This window comes from Artibeus jamaicensis, unplaced genomic scaffold (assembly GCF_021234435.1).
Source record: "Artibeus jamaicensis isolate MK-2021 breed Jamaican fruit bat unplaced genomic scaffold, CSHL_Jam_final contig_923, whole genome shotgun sequence".
Lineage (NCBI taxonomy): Eukaryota > Metazoa > Chordata > Mammalia > Chiroptera > Phyllostomidae > Artibeus > Artibeus jamaicensis.
The window spans coordinates 4,591,002-4,612,208 of record NW_026522014.1 but is presented as its reverse complement, the minus strand read 5'-3'; the positions used below and the strand labels follow the sequence as shown (position 1 = coordinate 4,612,208).

The 21,207-nt window shown below is 42.9% G+C and overlaps 1 protein-coding gene across 6 annotated transcripts in view; it reads right to left on the bottom strand.

The window, feature by feature from the left end:
• The window catches only part of DYNC1I1 (dynein cytoplasmic 1 intermediate chain 1), a 295,022-nt gene that overhangs the window by 17,845 nt on the left and 255,970 nt on the right, over window positions 1-21,207 (bottom strand). For all 6 annotated transcript variants that reach the window (XM_037136706.2, XM_037136707.2, XM_053655067.1 and 3 more), the window contains one exon: window positions 3,617-3,757. In XM_037136706.2, the coding sequence (XP_036992601.1) occupies window positions 3,617-3,757 (141 nt within the window). The remainder of the gene's footprint in view (window positions 1-3,616; window positions 3,758-21,207) is intronic.

Here is a 21,207-nt window from a genome sequence, read left to right as displayed (position 1 = left end):
AGTCTTCAGAGGAAAAAGTATGTGTTAGTCCCTCAAAACCCCATCAGGGAGGGGTGATCAGAAGAAGAAAAAGTACGCAGGTGAAAGACCTCGAAACCGCATTCTCCCCGCTCTCTCTCTCTTTTCTTTCTGTTTGTCCTTCTCCTGGCAGGCCCAGGATGCATAAAGCGCTCCCAACCTTTGCAAAAGCCCCAGGGTGATATCTGGATGAATGGAGGCAGCACCTGCTTGTAGAAGAAGCCTTGTATCTCCTCTAATAAACACATGAAATCTCACAGCACTGACAATCAAAATAGTAATTACCATTAAAGTGAACCAGAGGTGCTGATGTCACCTGAAGTATGTGTTAGAAGAACCTTAGTGTTCGAAAAAAAAAGACAAGTGTTAGTGGTTGTGTGAACATAAGGTTGTGTGAACCTTCACTGTCATCGGTTGCGTGAGCTCTTGTGTTTAAGGTTAGAAGTTTATTCCTATGAAGGTCAGATTTCCAAGCCTTCTACAAAAATGCTGAACAAGAAATGATAATAGTCCATTAAAAAATTAAAAAGGTAAATGTTAAGACCAAAAAAAGACAAAAAAAAATGTAGTGAAAAGAGGGCCACCAAGATCATCGGACTTCTGTTCAAAACCTGTGTCTCACCAGCGTGCCGCTATGCCTGAGCACTCCCAGAATTCTGTGCGTCCCGGAATGGAACCATCTGTTGATACGAGATTATTGACCCAATACCCATCTTCAAAATAGTAATAAAACTCCATCAGATGTAAGAATCTATGTTTAAACTTTATCTTGAAATCAATAGAATTCTTTTACCCGCTTAAATCACAGTATGTCAGTTGTGAGCAAAAAATGTAAAACACAAGTCCCCCGTTCATTTATTTATTTTTTTTAAAAACACAATTTCTACAATAAAGGTACCTGCTGTGCAGGTTGGAGCCTGAATTTGTAACCATCCCTTTCAAAGGACAAAACAATGTGAATTTATTATTAGTGTGCTTCTTAGAAAACAAATCTGAGATTCGGCTATAGGGTTTTTCAGAATTAATTTTGAACTCCGTAACTGAGAGAATTCAAACAGGACTATACTTCACCTTTACTCATTATCAGATTTTATCTATGAATAATTTCAGAAATTGAATAAAAATGTTTAACCCTAGTATGAGTATGGTAAAAAACTAATCATTCTGAAAAAACTGATTTTTTGATACATTTTAAATTATGCCTACTACATTTTAAAGAATTTTATTTATCTGGAATTAAGGAATGTAGCAAAGTGAATCAATTAATATTCTAACCATTAAAAATACCTTCTTTCCACAGATATTATAAATGATAAAGGAAATGACTATACGTACTAGTAAATTATCCAATTCATGAAGGATTTGGCAAAACATATTAGCTCTACCAAGTAATGACCTTTCAAAGGTTTATGAATCCATAAAGGAAATAATCTTTCATTCGTCTGCCTCTCTTACTCTTTGCCTTCAGTTTTACAAATATTTTCACCAGTTTTTAAGGCTCAGCCATTTCACCTGCAGAGACGGGATCTATACAGTGTAAGTGACTGCACGGCACCGAGGTCCACGAGTATAAACTACTCTTGCAGCAGAGCAGCTGGGACAACTTTGTATAAAAAGCACAATAATCTGAACAACAACAAAACACTGGGATTTTAGGTTCTTTTGAAAACAAATCTAATTAGTAATCCCACAAATATTTGAAAAATCTTGCTCAACTTGATAGAAGGGAAAACTAAGTTGAGGGTTTTCGAAAGTGCTCAGCTCATTACTGCATTTGGATCGGACTCGGTCTATCAGCGGCTACGGGGAAACAGAAGGGAGTTTATCGCAACACTAAATGGTTCACATGTCCGGCAACGATTTGTTGTAATGTTTCACTAAAAAACTTTTATGTGGCTGGTTTTTGGCACCTAGAGAAAAAGAAGGGGAAGATGACGTTTGGCAGTATTGAGACATTAATTTCATTTTACCTAAAAAGCTGACCCCCCCCCCACACACACAAAAAACAGTTACACAGGAATTATCAAGGAGTTTATAGAATACTCATTCCCATTGCACTGTGGTTGGGTATTACCAAAACATCACTTCTACTAGATCTGATTTCTGATACAGGGAGAGTCTGTTCAGTCGATCTGGAAAACGTGTGTTTTCTGCTTGCTTTGAGTGAATGAGTTTATTCTAGAAGATATAGGCAATATGATTTTAATCAACAGCGATGAAAGGCTTTGGGAAACTTACAATGTGGAGTAATAACATCTTTGTATGAAAAGCAATAGTGTTATAAACATTGCAACATCCAAATAAATGGGCATTGCTTATATCCATGTCTTTAAATTATTATCGTAGATGTTTCATCCAATAACCCTTATCCTTGTCACATACATTGCTCTTCTATACATTTTAAAAAGGGAGCTATTTGGCATGAGTTGTACATAACTTGCAAGATACAATGACTCAATACTAACACCTGAAAGATATTTCCCTGCCCCCTCCCACCAAAAAAAATACTAGGGGAGTCTGCTCCTCCTCATATCCTCCAGCTGTAAGCTTCCTAATTAAAAAGGCTGAGCTGTTTCCTGCTCAAAACACTTCAAAAGAGCTTCCCCTTGTTCTCCACTTGACATATAGTTTGCAACGCTTGTTCCTCTTACCTGTCCATTCTTATTTATGGAGAGTTGCCCTAAATCGGAGACCAGGAAATGATGAAGAGAACATTTTATTTTATTCAACTGAAAGGCATTTAATATTCATATTTTTAAAAAGCCAACAAAAAACCACACAGCCAAATCAGCACCTCAATAATTTTGAGAGTGGAAAAAAGAAATAACACACATGACTTAATTTTAAAAACAAATATATAGAAAGCCTAATTTTTAGAAAGAATATTTCTTTATCGTCAATTGCTTTTTTAAAAAAATGGCTATTTTTCACTTGTAAATCAGAACACGTTAAAATCCTGATTTTTAATAAATAGTTTAACAAACATGTTCACATTTGAAAACTGTTGCAGAAAAGTCTGTCTGCAAGGTCAACATCTTAAGTCAAGGATTATTGAACTTGAAAAAATTAAATGAAGGCTGGATCTGGATCTAAACATAATCAGTCAACAGAATCATCTTCTATCAATTGAAAGTGGGAATGGTACAAAGAGCGAACACTGACAAATCACCCTTTTAGAAAAAGCCCAGTCTAAAATCAGGGTCCACAAAAGCTTACTTTTCCCAAATGTTTGCCGATAGAGTTATTTCAGCCCCGCTCTGAAACATGCCTGTGTTTCCTTTCCCTTAGGGGAAGAGTATTGAACAAGTATCGTTTTTGCTCTTTGCAAAAAAGGGTTGTCAATTGTCCAGGACCTGCCACGGTTTAAGGATGAAGTGGGATTAAATGATTTTTTTTTTTTTTTGTCAATGCATTCGCCAATTCTCTTCAGAGCAGTCAAGAACGGGGGTCCGCAGCCCAGATGCAATGGGAGGGTCTGTCCAAAAGGCTGTTGTGTTGGGTTTTTTTTTTTTTTTTGCGGGGAATATGGGGAGAAGGAGAGAGGCCTCCTGCGCCCCCCTCCCAGCTCTCCGGTCCCCGCGCCTGCGCCGCCGCTCACCTCGGTGTCATTGTTGAGGTTCCAGAGGTCCAAGCGCCCCATCCCGTCCACGCAGGCAAAGAGCGCGGGATGCACTGGGGACCACATGACGTCGTACACATAGTCGGCATTGTCTTCAAAGGAGTAGAGCGGCTTGTTGTGCTGTAAGGCAGAGAGACCGTGAAGACTTTGTGGCGCTGCTGCCGCCTCGGGCTGTCTAGCGAGCCTAATTAAAAACTTTGCACATTCACAAAGTGTCATAAAACTTCCCGAGATGAAAGTCCTCGAGAAGGTGAACCGCGGCTTTAATGTGACTAGAACTGTCCAGTGGCATAAATAAATACCAGGGTGGAGGGGGGTTGCTCTTAAGGGGCCGGGGGCTGGGACCGAAGGTTGGTGGGGGGTTGGGGAGGCAGTTTCAGACATTGTCGTCAGAGGCATTCCAGGCAGGTGGACTGGACTGCCCATTAGCTCGGAATTCCAGCCTTCCTAGGTTTTGCGAGTCTCTCGGAGCCCAAACCCAGCCATCGTCCTTCTGCCCGGATCCGACTCACACGGATGCTCTGCAAACCCCTGCAGTCCGGGTGGCCCCCGAACCCTTTGCACCGAAGGCAACGCCTGCCACCCCGTGGTCATTGTCTGTAGCTGCAATTCTGCTTCCAGTCCAACCCTAGACCAAATGGCTCCTTTGAGGCAGAGAATGGGAACATATTTTAAGGGGATTTGCAGCTGTTCAGAGAAGTGAAAAATCTCAGGGTTCTAAGACTTTAGTCTTCTACCTGGAGTCAGTGCACCCAAGTCAGGTGGACTTGTGTGGCTCAATTTTCTACCCTAAACCTTCTAAGATGAATCACATTTTCTATTAGATCATCCAGTATTTCTAAGAGCCCTGAAATGTGTGGGTTTTTTTGGGGGGGGGAATGCATTAGCATACCCTCACTGCATACAAATGCTTCCACTCGGAGGGATACAATAAATTAAAATGGCACTCTTGATTTCCAGTGAATATTGTCACATCAAAATAGCACAAAAGTCAGAGGCAAGTTTGAAAGTACACCAGAAATAAAACGTAATTGGACTTCATGAATTATTCATTCCATCTGGCTTGTCTTATTCTAATTTCTGCATAATGGCTTTACTAATCCCTGATCAATTAATGTAAAATGAAATTTAAATGATAATGAAAGCCCTAGAGATAAAAAGAAATTAAGTATTCTTATATCCTCTGACAGAAATCTAAACAATGGAAGTTTTTTTTCCCCCAAGTCATCTTCACCAAGTCAGCTGTCTGTACTCAGGGGTTCGACTCAGTGCCTGTGCAGGCCGGAGTCACAAGGCCATAAAACGGTAACAGGCGACGTGCACAATCTTCACTGAGTGTTCCGGGAATGTGTGTGTGAGAAGTCAGCTCCAGATGTTACATCCAGCTCTCCAACTGTGCAGAGTGAATGTGAAATTCACACAGTGCGGGGCAGAAGCGAAAGTGGGCGACATCAGTGGGAAGAAGGTAAAACTTCCATAACCGAAATGTAATGCAAACATTGGTCAAGGTACTAAACTGTAAGTGATTTCTCTTTCTGTGAGTTAAATTGCTTGGGCATTGCTCACCAGCGAACACAGCTGTAATACCACTGAAGCAACACAGAAGTTTCAGACGGCCCACTGTATGTGCGCACGTGTTGGTAGTATACATGTGAGGCATGTCTTACTTTAATTTAAAAAGTATCCAAATGGGGGAGTAATTTGAAAAAAAGTACATATGACATTGAGAGCTCAAAAGAATTAAAAAGGATATTAACCTTATAGTTTTGTATTTTAATATTGTGTAACTCTTCTATGCCAAAATGTTTACTACATGCCATGTCTGCATAGTGATTTGAAGCTAAAATTATTTGCCTATTTACTCTTTCTGTAGTTTCTTTCTTCCTCTCACTGTTTGAACTAGGTGATTCAAACTGCTTTCTCCAGAAAATCTAAATATGTAAGGGCACTAAATAGCACAACCATACCATTTTTCCTTATCAATATAGGGAAAAAAGGCAGTGTGGAGTAGCTGGTTCTCCACGGACCACTTGTGAACATTAAATTCTAACTCTTAGTAGAAGCTTATTCTTGCCTCAGTGCTTGATTTTATAGCACACCAGTCACTACTTGTTAAAGCACTCGAGTATCGTGTTTTTCTTAAAGGATAGAAAAGACTTACACATGTCCAAAAAAGTTGATTCTCAGCATCTTTTTTCAATAACCAGCTGGCAGTATAACTGATTACACAGAGGTCTAGACACAGACACACGTACACAACAAACACCCCCCGCCCCAGTCCTTGTTCTGAGCAGTGAGGAGGCCGTCAGCTCTCGAAGAGCCATTTTCTAAGGAGCTGATACTACTCCATATGTTAATTCTCTCAATAACTTATACTGTTAATCTCTAGTACTGCTTCCTCTTTTCTTTTACTAGCTTCTTCTTTGAGAAACTTAGCTGAACTCGTAGTAAACCCTGGAGACTTCGCTTTTGAAACATCTGGAAATAACTGCTATTATTCATGTTACCAACACCAATTTTCTCACATTTAATAGGATGGCATAGAAATGCTATTATTCTTCTCTAGGTTTTTCCCAACTTCCTTAACACCCCTTACTCCCAAGGCTGAACTTCCGTGATGAAAGTCACCCGTGCAAGTAATTCTAGGCTGGAGTATGTGCATATTTGGGGAAAGAGAGAAGGGCTTATCTTTTCAAAGGCTTTGTTTTAACCTTGAGAAATTCTCAGGCCGGGAAGGTCTTGGTCAGAACTGAATCCATTAGCAGAGGATCAAGTAAAGAGGCATCTACCCACCACTTCTTCCCAAATGTAGCATAGGCACAGGCTAATGTCACTCTTACCATAGTAAGTGGTGCTATTCTGAACATTCATTAAATACTTTTTTCAATAAAGAAATTTTATATTCTCTTTTATTTAAACCCAAAGAGTAATCTGAAAGCCCAATTAAAAGCATTTAAGAGCAAACACACATATCATGAAATACTAACATTTTCATAAGATATACCAAAAGCATCGGGGTCTAAAATGCTGTTATTTGAATTTTGAAACATTTGTGTCTGGAGCCGCAAGTGGTTATAACTGGCACATGCCTTGTCACTGATTCCAGAAAACCACAAGTTTTGAAAACGTGGAGAATGCAGGAGCAAATTTGACCAGTGATTTTTGAGGAGGATCTTGGCGTATCACTTGTATATATTAAAGCCACAGAAGCTTGGTGATTTTAAATATTTACTCTTCAAAATGCTCAAGACCCTTTAGTAAGCTAAATATTGTTCTGCGGCATGTTACTGTAGAAAGAGTTGGTTAAAACAATCAAATTTCCTGGGGGGGAACTATCCTGTGTTCCTTTTTCTAATGCCTTGTTTAGTGACAGAGAATTGTGAGAGGAAAAAAGAAAAGAGAAATCACGCTGTCATGCAGCCCGCTCCACGCGCGACCCATGCCAGAGAGGTGCAGCCGCCACATCTCGTGTTTTAGATGAGTCCCCAGGGCGGAGCCCAAAATGCTGAACGATCTGGGGCAGACCAGCTCGACCGGAGCGCCCCGACTCTCAGACAGAACGGAGGAGCGGAGACCCGTCGCTTCCCAGGCAGACACGCAGGGCAGAGAAGGGTAAATTGTCCGGTAGGCGCTGTGTGCCTGACTCTATACACCCATTGTTTGATTTAATCCACATAAAATCTCTGTAAGGTAGACGGTATTTACAGAAAATTATAGCTCAGAAAAGTGAGTAACTTTCCCAAGGCCACGAAGGTTGTGAGTGGTAGAGTTAGGTTTGACTCTGGTTTTCCTCGCTGTTCAGCTCATGCTGTGGGCTGGAACCCCGTGGTCCTCGATGAAACACAGCGGTGGTCGTCGGTCTTCATAGGAAAAAACAACAGATCTTTGCCGTCCCAGTCAATACAACCATATTTACTACACACCCGCTTGTAGAAAGAGTGGGGAAAAGATCTCAATCAGAATGTTTATTTTGTTTCCTGAATCAATTATTTAAAATGCTGAAGGTGTTACCCACAGAATTCCAGGCATCTTTAGCACCTTGTGACAGTCACATCTTTTTTCTCCCGAAAACTAAGAAAGCAGATGGGAGTTTTGGCCCTTTCACCAGCCGGGACAAGCCAGCCAGGCATCAGGGTAGAATGAAATGATGCTGGAAGGCAAAGATGCGGGTCCCAGTTCCCTACGTGTCTCTGCGACTTTGGGGGAGGGACTAAAATTAGCCGATCTGAAAGATGGGACCACATAGGGAGCATGGACCAGGAAAGAGAAGAGGAGAAAGTGGAAAGACTACAGACCTTGGGAAACTGAACTTGTCCTTGGCTCATAGTTGTTTCACCTGTGAGGTGGCGGGCTGGGCCGCAGGGGCTCCCATTGGCTTTAGGAGGCTATGTCTCTGTTGTGCGGTGAGGACTGAACGGCATCAAGTACGTGAAAGCTTTATATATATATTTTAAAGATTTTATTTATTTTTAGAAAGAGGGGAATGGAGGGAGAAAGAGAGGGAGAGAAACATCAGTGTGTGTTGCCTCTCGTGCCCCTCTACTGGGAACCTGGCCCACAACCCGGGCATGTGCCCTGACTGGGAATCGAACCAGTGACCCTTTGGTTTGCAGGCTGGTGCTCAATCCACTAAGCCATACCAGCCAGGGCTAAAAGTTTTTTTACAGAGTGATTCAAAGCTATATATTATAATTAAAGCCATCTTCCTTGATGTTCTATAGGTTCATATCACAGTGATTTTTTTTTTACTTTGTATTTCATCAAAACACACATACAAAATGTACCAGGGTGGTTTTTAGTAACATTTTTGAAATTATGAAAGTAATAGACCTCCTATTTGACCACTGAGAAAGAATAATAATATTAAATTTACATAAGAGAGGCAGATGGTAAACTCTGTTCAAAACATCCATCAACCTTTTACAATAAAGACTTGATCTCCAAATCTGAGCTTTGATTTTATAAGTATACTTCTCACAATGAAGAGAGCTGTATGTTTTTCTGTTAACTATAAAATGGTTTCCTGAGACATGAGTTTCTATTTCTGATGTTAGAAATGTACCAAAGTCACATCGAGAAAGTGTAATGTTTGTTTTATTTTCCTCTACATTTTTTGTCTTCCTCTTATCAGACACCTCTTGGCATCCCGATAGGCTTCAGTATTTTGAAGACTGGAGAATAGGAAAATTATTGTAAAAATGCCTAACACCTCTAAACACTGCAGTTCTTGAGGCTGCATTAGGCTCTAGTGATTCACTTTCAAAGCAGACTTGGTAGAAATGTTTATGCTCCTTGAAAATTTCTTTTGGAGTGGACGGGAAGTGAGGTGGGGGTTAATATGCAGGTAGGTGGGGGGAGGGCCAACAACTAATAGTAGAATTTTTGTATTTTTATTCGGAACTAAAAAGAAAGCCCATAGAGTCTTATCTTGAAGGCTATATCCTGTTGAGGAAAAAAATGATGACCAAAATACTAAACAATGAGTAATAAGCAAATGTTCTTCAAAAATTATCATGTGGGTTCCTGTGAAGTAATTAAAATAAATAGCCAGCCAGTTCTTCCAGGAAACATTAAAATGTGAGACCACAATATCACTTTTAAAAAACCACCAAAGGACCCCAAAATTTCAGGCTCACACAAAAATGGATACCTCTACCATAAAAAGAAAGTGCTTAAACAAACAAACAAACCAAAACTCACAAACCAAACCAAACCAAACCAAAATACCAACCCTCTTGGCCCAAAAGAGGTGTTGCGAATTTGGTACTATCACTGGGAAACATTATTTGAACTTAAGGGACAATCCTTCTAAAGCACAAAGCATCCTGTATTTACCTTCATTTCTGTGGCTAACATTAAAACAATGCTCACGATCCCTAACTGACGCTATCTTTACCTGTTTCTATCATGGTCAGAAATTCAAAATGAGACATAAACCCTTTGGCTAAGCTATTCTGAACGGAATATGCGTGGTGGGTCTGCTTGGTGTTTGCATACACTAACCAAGAATACAGCGAGACTCTAATTTGACTTAGTTAATTTAAAATAATTAGAGCCCTGGCCAGGTAGCTCAGTTGGTTAGCGCCTTGTCCTGACACACCAAGGTTGAGGGTTCTGTCCCCAGTCAGGTCGCACACAAGGATCGACTGAAGAATATGCACAAATCCGTGTGTCTGTCTCTCTCCCTCCCTCCCTTCCTCCTTCTTTCTCTCTAAAAATCAATTAATAAAAATTTAAAAAGAAATAAAAAATAAAAATAAAAAAATAATTAGAAAGAAGGTTGTAGCAATCCAGGAATTTAGCATTTGCCTTCCTAGAAATGTAGAAGTCTTGCTAAGTAAGAACTAAAGCCACATGAAAGGTGTTCTTTGTTGCACGACCTTCCTCTACTGCTTATTTGCGTGGAAGAATCCTCCTAATCCAGGAGGCGCCACCAATAAAGAAGATAATTATCCATATAAAAGAATGTATACATATTCACAGGTTTTGACTAGTATTTGAGTGTTTAAAGCCATGGGAAAAAAAACTACAAGCTTTGCCTAATTCATAAAAGGAGTATTTCCCGACAGTGGCATGATTTTTATAAATATCAGCTCCACCTGAAAGTTCTTCTTCAAAATGGGCGTTTCAGCAGCACGACTTTGGGCAGTGTCGCTTTGAAAACACCAAGCGAGCAGGGGTGCTCCCTGAATGGCTGTCTGCTTCCATCTGAAGGAGCTCCCCTGGTGTGCTCTGCCTCCTGGCTTCCTCGGCCGAGGCAGGCAGAGAGGGAGGGTCACCGCACGAGTGCTCATTAGTACCCAGGGATGGCTGTTCACTGGACTGATACCCTGCCTCTCTGAGGTCAGGCTGATCAGAGATCGGACATTGGGATTAAGGTTTAGGAGGTGCCGAGGCCTGACAACAGGCTCTACTGAGAGGCATCGAAAAATGCAGCTGTGTTCTTGCCCGGAAGACGTGAACATTTAGATGCACACATAAAGTGGTATCTGCAGGCTCAAGCACTTTGGCTTATTTATTTGTCACTTATTGAATGCCAGGTCACCCAACTGCGTTCTATCAGCAGGGCGGCTGAGTGGCGGAACGTTTCCAGGCTGCTCCTCAAACCGTCAGCCTGGACTCTAGCATCTGGCCGACCAACTGTTGCATCAACGTAATTGAATTCATAAATATATTCATATATGCCATCCTTTTAAAATACCAAGTTGTGAACCCAGATCCCTGGATTACACTTGACTCAGATGTTTCTAAACTGCTGGTTCCCAGAGCTAATGTGACAAGCTGGCCTCCCCACATTCAGACAAATGCCACTTCTTGCTGAGAAGTCGTGTGCCCAAACGCCCAGATTTGTCCCATTCAACAGGTTGAAATCTAACGGTAAAATTGTCAAAATAATTACATTTTAAGTTCTACTTTTTGCATCAACAACTGACTATACACATGAAGGGTACCTCCTCAAAGGGTCAAGGCTCGTTTTTTGCAGGTCTGAGCTCCCGCGTCTCCTGCCGTTAAATGCAATGTGTCTCTTATATTACATCTAAAATCAAAATACCTGGTACTCGAGTCTGTTTTAACGGTGGAGAAAATGGGCACGGAGAATCTCACATAGCAGCAATTCAAATATTCTGTTGAAATGTAGAACATATTTGCTATGCTTTCTGCTTTACAACAGATTTGCTTACCTCATGCTGTTCCACTTAAACCAAATTGAAGTTCATTTCTTTTCGAAAAGCAAATACGAGTTAAATATGAGGTGAGGCGATTTGGGACACTGAAAACAGCAGTGGGAAAGTAACGAAGTATGAATTACAGACTGTGGACAGTTTGCAAGGTTAAGAGGTGCCGTGAGGCTGACCAAGATGGGCCCATAGGGTCTGGTCTTCAAACAGTCACTCTGGGAGATAAAGATGAGTTTTATTTCATCTTCCACCATCAGACATAAAATGCAGGTTACATCAGTAGTAGGTGGGGGTGGGTATATATTTGAATCTTATAATGATGTAGATAGTTGGACCTGCTATTTATCATCCTCGTTCTCTCTCCAAACATTGTTGCTTAAAAGGAGAAGTTTGGGGAGGGCAACTCATGCGGCATAAAATTGAAAGGAAAAGGCAAGCATTTCCACTCTGGTTAAAAGAGCATCAGAAAGGGCTCCCTGAGCCCTCACTTCTTTCACAACGGTAAAGCCCAGTCAGCTGGGTGCATGTTAAGTCTCAAAAGTGTTTACACTTACATGGATTATTCACACATGCCTGTAAAGATATTTAATGGCTATAGGTATGTGTCAGTGGGTGAATGTTTGGGGGGGTTTGGGGTTAGGGTGGGGGTAAAGGACAGGAAGTATGAACACAGGCTAAGTCTGGCTGTGACTTGATTACATTCTTGTGGTTTCTTTCAAAGTTATTCTCCCTGGGTGAGCTTAAAAAAGAAACCCTTTCCCCCTTCCTTCCCACCTCCCCCCAGAAAAGTTAGACAGAAAAGAATTTGATGGCACAGGTCGTTTTATTGAGAGCCAATTTTAATATTTGCTACTTCATGTGAGAACTGAAGGAAAAGGGGGAGCAAAAATGAGGATAAGGGAAGAAGAAACAAGAAAGTCAGACAGTACCTGAAGTGCCATGTTTATCAGAAAGGCAGCCGGCAAAGCTTGGGGGTGTGGAGAAAACACACCCGGTCGCCCGGTGTGCGTTACTGGAAGTCAGTGATTGATTTTGTTCATCTTCTCGCCTGGTTTAAGCACTATGTCTAGATACTGTAATAGCTAAAACTATGACTTTTGATTTTTATTGTGTTTTTCTTCTCCTGATACTTTAAACATGTAACAAAATGATAGCAGAAATAGTTGTGCTTGGGGTCCCTTTTCTAGAATTATTTTTATGAGATGTTTCCATCTCAGTTTAAAATCATCTAACCTGCTTTAACAAGGTAGGCTGTTTCTCTTAGGCTACCCCCAAGGGTTAGTCTACCGACGCTGTTTTATTAAGGACCTACCATATGCTTCCTACTTCAGGCAGTCAATGGAAATATAAGGTGGGCTCACAATCCAAGTGGGAAAATAGAAATTATGAAATAATAAGAGAAGAATATTGTTTACTTGGGGGTCTATTTTTGCACTTTGTTCCAAAAGGACTTAGGGTGTCTTACAAGTTAAACACACTGCAAAATTAAAAATAAACACAAAGCAGGGGCAGATAGAATAGATAGCTATTACCAGGATCCTGAGATAAGCTGATTATTACAATCCAGTACCGAAGAGCTTCAAATTTCCTGATAACTAAGACAAAAGGGAAAACATATTCTATCACAAGGAGGTAAGTAGATTTTATCATTTGAAGAAGGAAAGAATATAAATTCCTCCTCAAAGACCCATTGTTGGGGAAATTTCAAGGAGGAAGTTAGCATGTCTGCGAATCCCTTGGAAAGAGGCTGGTTTTCTGTCTTGTTTATACCCAAGAAGGAGAACGAGGGTGTAGCCAGGTGGTAAATTCTGTGGTGCAGATGTTAGGTGCCAGAGGAATTCGAAGCTTTGGGGGGTGGGGGGTGTTAGTGGTTACCATGGTCTGATGTGGTCAAGGGAGGTATTATCCAGGACAGGTGATGGGAACCGCCTTGGAAGATGCACAGACTTTGATAAATGGTAAAGAAGCCAGTCAAGGAGAAGACAGCAAAACATGCATTGACTGGCTGCGTAAAGCAGCGTGGAATCCCCAGGTAGCTGCAAAGGTGAGGGGGATGGGGACTGTGACATTGTCCTAGGGAAGAAAATGATTTTGGTTTGGGTCAGGCAGGGGTGAGAGCACGTTTTGAGCGTTTTGAGTATAGAGTTAAGAGATTCCGATGCGATCACTACTAACTTATTAAACATGTGTCGATACATGTGTGGAGCATTGTGCTATGCGCTAAATGGATTCAGAGATGTCTAACCGGCTTGTGACTGTCCTCAGTTTTTCCAGTGTGGACAACTGAGTGATAAGTACCCAGAATCAAAAAGAAGCAGCACAGTTGAGGAGGACGACCTGGTTTGTAGTTTAAAGGTGCTACATGCGAGTCTAAGGAGTAACTGCAGACTCGGGGCAAGAAGGCAGTGGACATGGAGGCCTGGAACTGAAAGGGTGTAGTCTCCAAGTTCCTGTCAGGGGATAATTCACAAGAGGTGCCTAGGGAGAGCAGAATGTGGGGAGGAAGGAGAAAAAGACCTGTGGCAGACATTTTGAAAAACTGGGCCAATGGAGTGAAGGAGACAGAGCCAGTGGAGAGGTCCCAGGCGAACCAAGAGAATGTAACCCACTGGACAGAGCGGCACGAATGAGTCACAGACACTACGATACAAGATGAACACTAAAAAGAAGGCATTGCAGCCCTGGTTGGGTGGCGCAGTTGGTTGGAGCGTCATCCCGTACACCAAAAGGTTGTGGGTTCAATGCTCAGTCAGGGCACATGCCTGGGTTTCAGTTTGATCCCTGGTCAGGGTGTGTACGGGTTGCAACTGACCTGTGTTTCTTTCACATCTGTCTCTCTCTGTCTGCCTTCCTCTCTATCTAAACTCAATAAACACCTTCAGGTGAGAGCCTTGGAGGCAGAAGTGTGAAAGGACTGATGGGATTGGTTGAGGAGTGGTCAGGAAATGTGGCGGTGGTCAGTGTGAATGCAGGCTGGCTCTTCAAGTGGTTGGACAAGCTAATCCAAATCTTAGGACATGTCTGTGACAATGCAAGTCATCCTATCCAATCGCCACCACCACTGAGAGGGTCCTAGTATCACTGGGGTTTGTTCCAGGACTACCTTCTTTTTTTCCTCAAGATACCCGCTTGCCATTTAGATGTAACATCCTTGACTTCAGGGACCATTTCTTATGTCAATTCATATCTCAAACACTTGGTATCGAGCCTGGAGAATAGGAGGCAGACAAGATGCACTGAAAGTGGGTGACCAGGCAGGCAGCCTCTGGGTCCAGTCCCGTCTCTGCCTGCCACCTGTGAGCAGAGCCTTGAACCATCTTCTGATTCATCGAGCTTGTGCTGCTTTCTTACTCTCCCCGGGGCTGACCCTCTGCTTTCCATGGTGGGTTTCCGATTCAGCCTCTTCCTTGGAATACTCTTGTTCTTCTAGCATGCTGCTTTGGTTCAGAACTCTTCCACTCTCTCTGCTACTTTAAATCTAATCTCTGACAAAGGTCATGGCTGCTGCCTAGTCACGGCAAAAATTTCAACCTGTTTGTACACCATGGGCAAGGACCCAGGAGCAGGGGGCTGCTCCTGAGGAGGGAAATGATATGAAAGACAGGAATAAAAAGTAGGCTACTAGTGACTTGGATGGTAGGAAATCTAAGCAGGGATTTCCTGTATATTACAGGAACAAGGTACTGGGAATTAAATGTCTGATAAATGGTGTCTCATTAAAAACAAACAAACCTCATCCTTGGTCTTAAAGCATCAGCATGCACCTGAGATTTTCTGTAACATAAATTTCAGTCAGTGTGTGTGTGTGAGAGAGAGAGAGAGAGAGAGAGAGAGAGAGAGAGAGAGAGAAATTAACATACTTTTCCATGGAATATTCCTATATATTTATGTATTTGGAGAAGGACAGGGAGACCTGGAAAAGGGAGAATGGGGCATTGAGCTATAATGAGCAAGTCTGAATCCAAATCAGCGCCACAGAGTGACCAGCTCCTGCGCCGGCGTGCAGGTGTGCTCTGAACATGGATGCTGCGTCACTGACATCACTCCTCAGGTTAAGCACACGGCATCCACTGTTCCTACCATCTCCCCTCCACATCCAGGGTTCTTCAGGGTTCCCCTGTCCCTGGCAGTCAGCTTCGGAGGGATGAGATGCTTTCAGGCACTAGGAGTGGGAGGTGTGTAAAAAAGAACTACATCGGAAGCTCATTATTTTTGTGTCCACAGCCAAGAGTCAACTGGGGTCATGAAATATCCCTAGCCTTGTTTTGGGTTGAATCATGTCAGCCCCATTCACATGTTAAATTTCTAACCCCCAGGACCACAGAATGTGACTGTATACGAGGAGAGGGTCCTTAAAGAGGTAACTAAGGTTAAATAAGGCCATAGATGGGGGCCCTAATCCAACAGGACTGGTGTCCTCATAAGAAGTAGAGATTAGGACACAGACGTGTACAGAAGGAAGATTCTGTGAAGACACAGGGAGGAGAAGGCCATCAATAAACCAGGGAGAGACGCTTCGGAAGAAATCACCACTGCCAATACTTTGAACTTGGATTTCCAGCCTCCAGAGCTATGAGGTTATAAATTTCTGTTGTTTAAGCCACCCAGTCTGTGGCACTTTGTTATGGCAGCTTTAGCAAAGTAATACAGCTCTCAAGTGAGAAGGACCTTTTCTCTTGGCCTCTAACACACACCCATGTGGGCACATTACCCTGCAATTCTGCATCTCTGGCCGTATCCCTTACAGTCAATGATGGCAGCTCCCCCTGGTGCTTTACTCTGCCTTCCATGCAAAGGGGGTGGAAGTGAATAGAGAAATTTGTCCCTCTGTGGAGCCAGCAGGGCCTCTGTTTAATTTTCAACTTAGCTTTAAATCATATCGATAGCTCTGCAGTGTTGCTAAGATGATTTGGACAAGTGAGGGTGAAGAGTGGAAATCTGTGTGGACTTCAATGCTATCTCAGTACCAATGAGTCAAACCATGCCAGGGCCCCAACTAAACTTGAACCAGAAATTACAATTCTGCTCAGTTCAGACAGTCACTTTCGCCTGAAGACACAGCTATTTTTCCCTGAGACAGAAGTCTTCTGTGCTTGAGATTAGAGTTTATTTTGGTTGAATTTGTCACCCTTTGCAGGCTCACTCTTGACTAAGAAAAGGCAGTCAGAGCATGAGATGGGGGACGGGGTGAAAGGGCAGGAAAAGGAAAGGCAGGCAGGCAACGTGAATGGAGTGGCTGTGGGTCCTTCAGCTGAACCCCGATTCGGGGGCCAGGGCTGACCTTTCCACTCCCCCAGCGAACCCCTGCCAAACTCCTTATCATCCTCCTTAAAGGCTGATTATTGCTGAATGGGTTCCTGTGGTTGGAAAAATTTCAAAGGAATTTTGAATACGTCTCTATAGCTCTCTTCTCCTAACAATAGGATCTATCAAACAGCCAGGAGAAGGCCCTGTTTAAAAGCACCGACAGGAGATGAAAAGCACGCGTTTGATTGCCAAAGCGACTAATTTATTTTTACACAGTATTAATGATGCTACAATAACCAATATCTATAGCCTGGTTGTGACAGTTTATCACAAGGGTTCCCATTGTTTAAAAAAAAGGAAAAGGGAAAAAAAAAAGAAAGTTTGAAGGAAAGAGTGTTTTATTTTGCTACATTTCCATTTGTTAACAAAACTCCCCATAAGCAAAACCAGAGGTCATTAGCAAACAAGCAAAACATGCCTGTCTCCAGAAGAATACAATTCCCTTCATCATTTAAAATACAGCTCTGCTGAAAACCCAAATCATGACAAATCCTTAACATGAAAAATTCAGTGCAGACTTGAAACCACCTGACTTTACTTTGGGTTTGTGCTCCTTAAAATTACCTAGAAAATACCATAATCTTCTCTTCGTGCGGCTGGATGTGGGCCAGGGCCCTGGCTCCAGAGGCAAAGGGCAAACTAAAAATCATGTCTGAACAGACAGCTCCACCCTCTCTCTGGAGCCCACTTGGCCCCGTGACAGAAAGTGAGGTCTGAAGCGTATTCATCCAGGGCCTGGGTTTTTGGCCAAAACTCAAAACTCTTATAGGACAAACAAAATGAAATCCAAAATGTTATCACCCTCGCCTTAAGAAGTCAAATGGGCTTAAATGATTGCCCTGCATATGGTGAGGAGTTCACATTTGCAGTGTAACAGGGAACCAATAGAACCGGATTCAAATGTAGCTTTTTTGTTTAGGAGAAAGATCCTTAACTGAGAGTTTAAGTTTCCAAGTTATTTTTTAAAATAATTTGGTGTGGGCTTGTATGGGCATGCAAGAGAGATGGTGGGGGGTGGGTGGGGGAGACAGAGAGAGAGGGAGAGAGAGAGAGAGGGAGGGAGGGGGCGAGATTTCTATAGTGAACCAAACACTTTGAGAGTGAAAGGCAAAATAGAGAGGATGGGAGGGTACAGGGACTTCACTGTGGGGGGGGGGGGCCTTGCCTGGCATGAGTGCCCCAAAACTGGGGATAAACTTCTCCATGTTCTTTACCCTCTTTCAGTGAAAGCATCAGTTCTTAAGTACCCAGTCTCCCCAACGCCCACCCATTCTGATATCCTCACGCCCTTTCCCTCATGCTGTGGGTGGGTGAGAGCCAGGAGAGACTCAAGTAATTTTTACCTCCTGCCGAGCTAGTGACAGGCTCATTACAAATAGCTACATTCAGAAGGCACCTCCGTGCCACAGATCCCGCAGCCCGCACTCCGACAAGGCAGTCGGGCTCCGTGAATGCCACTGTGGTCCCACAGGGGCAGACCAGCGCTGCAGGAGTGGCTTCCCCTCACCCCCTAATCAAAACTCTGTGCTCCAGCTGGTGGGCACAGTCCCCTCTGCACAGTGACTCCCTCTGGCCTTCCAGCTGTGTTCACTCTGCTTTCTATCCTTGGAGAATGGGAATGTACAGCTCTCTCTCCTTGCAAACGGTCCAGTCCTGTGATCCCGACCAAGGCCTGTTTAACCCCTCAGTGTCCTCTCAACCACCCACACACATAGGGGTGTCTCCTTCCCCTGGGACCCAGCCATTGCTTTCTGACTTTTCAGGTGCTCTGGGGCTGCCTTCCAACCTTTCCTGTGCAGTTATGTTTGAATAGACTCTGACTTCACTCCTGAAGTTTACTTTTCCCTGTAGAGCAAGGCTGTATGTATATGTGTGAGTGTGTACGTATTGTAAAAGTTATATTTTATTTTTTATTTATTTTTGGGAAAGAAGGAGAGAGGGAGAGAAAGAGACTGATTTGTTATGCCACTTCCTGATGCATTCATTGGTTGATTCTTGTATGTGCCCAGACTGGGGATTGAACCCACAGCCTAGGTTAGGGCCCAAAAGTTGTATTTTAGAGCAGTTTGGGGCTCACAGAAAAATTGAGTGGAAGGAACAGAGTTTCCCTGCCCTGCACACTGACAGCCTCCCCAGCTATCAACATTCCCCACAGAGGGGCACATTTATCACAGTCCATGAACCTACGTAGGCACATCATCAGTAACCCCCAAAGGGCAAAGTTTACCAAAGGGCTTGCTCTTGGTAGCGTGGAGGCACACGCCATGAATTGGGGCAAGCGTGTCCTGACCACTCTCCACCACTATGGTAGGTACGATGAGGTTTCACTGCCCTAAAAATCCTCTGTTGGAGCAAGGTTTTTCAAAGGATTCCAAAGGGCTGTGGGTTTAACTCCTGGGGGTAGGCACAACGTAAGGAGTTCTCTAGAAGTATTATTTTATATATATATTTTTAGGTGAGGGTCAAAAAAGTTCTCTAGAAGTATTATTTTATATATATATTTTAGGTGGGGGTTGGACAGAGATGTCCAACCTTTTGGCATCTCTGGGCCACCCTGGAAAAAGAGGTGTCCTGGGCCACACATTAAACACACAAACACTGGTGAAAACAAAAACATCTCATAATATTCTAAGTAAATTTACGACTTTGTGTCGGGCCACATTCATAGCCACCCTGGGACGCACGCAGCCCGCGGGCTGCAGGTCGGACACCCCTGCTTCACCTCCATGCTGTTGCCTTGTGACTGTCAGAGTCCAGCCTTGCAAGAGCTTCTCGAGACAGCCGTGGCAGACTAGGGAAGGAAACAAAGCACCAAGGAACCAGGACTAGGAGATGACCCGTCTGTGCCAGGTAAGGGTCACCCCTGCAGCTGACACACGGCACAGCGTCCCCAGCGAGGTCAGCTGGACAGGACAGTGACACTGTGGACACCACTGTAGTTTCAGGGAAACATCATTGTCACATGAAGTTAAAGTGGTTCATTTAAACAGTACAGAAAGGGAAGGGGTAAGTCTAGTTTGTAATTTGGGGGGAGGTGCAAAATTATTTAAGAGTTATAGGCTATAGCTCATACATATATTTGAGAATCTCACGGGCTGCCCTTTAGGAAAGAATCCTCCGATTCCCTTTTCAGCCCCTCTCCTCTATTCTACTTTTGCTGTAAACACGGAGACCTCTGTCTTGTTCCTCACGCAAGCCAAGTCAAGCTCGTGCCTGCTCCACAGACTTTTACACTGTTCCCTTTGCCCCCAATACCTCCCTCTTCCTCACCTTCAGAGCTGATTTCTCCTCATTATTCATGCCTACCCAGGTGTCCCATTCTCAGAGAGGATGGCCCTAGTCACCTGTCTACAATTTCGGCCCAATGTCCCCTCACTCTCCACCCTTATTCCTGCTTCATTTTCTTCCCAACGCCTGTCACGATGTGTCATTTTTATGTATAGTGAGTGGGTCCTTGTTATTCGGGGATTCCATGTTTCTGCAATTGCCTACCCTCTCGGTTAATGTGTAACCCCAAATCAGTACTTGGAAGTCATTCATGGCCAAGTGCAAAGAGGAGAAAACTTTGAGTAACCTGACACGCATGTGCCCACTGCCGTCTTCTCTCGGCTCCCATACTGTAAACAAACACCCTTTCTGTGGTCTACCGGGGGCCCTGTGTTTTCCATTTTTGTGGGTTTTCTTGTCAGTGACTTCTCTGTTTACAATGGCCCCCAAGCAGAGTGCGAAAGAAGTGCTGTCCAGCATCCCAGGGCAAGAGGCTGGGGTGCGCCTCGTGAAGGGAATACATATGTCAGAAAAGCTGCCTTCAGGCAGGAGCCATTGGCTGCAATTCAATGTTAATAGAATTGACATGTATCAACTATACATATCAAAAAAGGTGTCTTTAAACAGAAACACACACAAAACAAGATCATGTATTGACTGGTTGATGAAAATGTGGTAAGAGGAGGCTCTCCAGAATTTAACCCTGTATTTACCCTAGAAGCAATGGTTCAGTGTTTGCCAGTTTACTGTGAAAAATGGGAGTCAGTTATATTTGGTTGTTTTCTACATTTTCCCCTTCCTGACCAGAGTGGACATGCCTGTGAAGTCAGGGACTGTATCTACCTTCGTTATTCTTATAATCCCTGTGCCTGGACTGTGGTAAGCCCTCAGTAGTTATGTATTAAATGAATAAGTACGAGGGATGTATACCTGGTTCTCTGTCTATATGGATTTAAATTATAGTAGAATAAAAATAACTTAAAGCAATATACAGAGGTTGACAGGAACTGTTTTCCTTTAAAGAAGTTTGAGTGGAGAGATGTGTATCTTATGTACCCATTAGAGCATTTCTGTTCTTTCAAAGGCCTTGGCCTGGGGTTAAAAGCATGCTTAAATGTTGGCTTCGTGAATTAAAAAATTGATCAAATGCAGTATTATTTTCATTAGAAGGATAGAAAAGGCAATACTTGCCTTTAATTACCAGTCAAGATTAACACTTGACTGGTAATTTAAACATTAAATTTTACACAGTTAACAAGAGAACAAGAAGACAAGCTGCAGATTGGAAAAAATATTTGCAGAAGGTGCATTTAATAA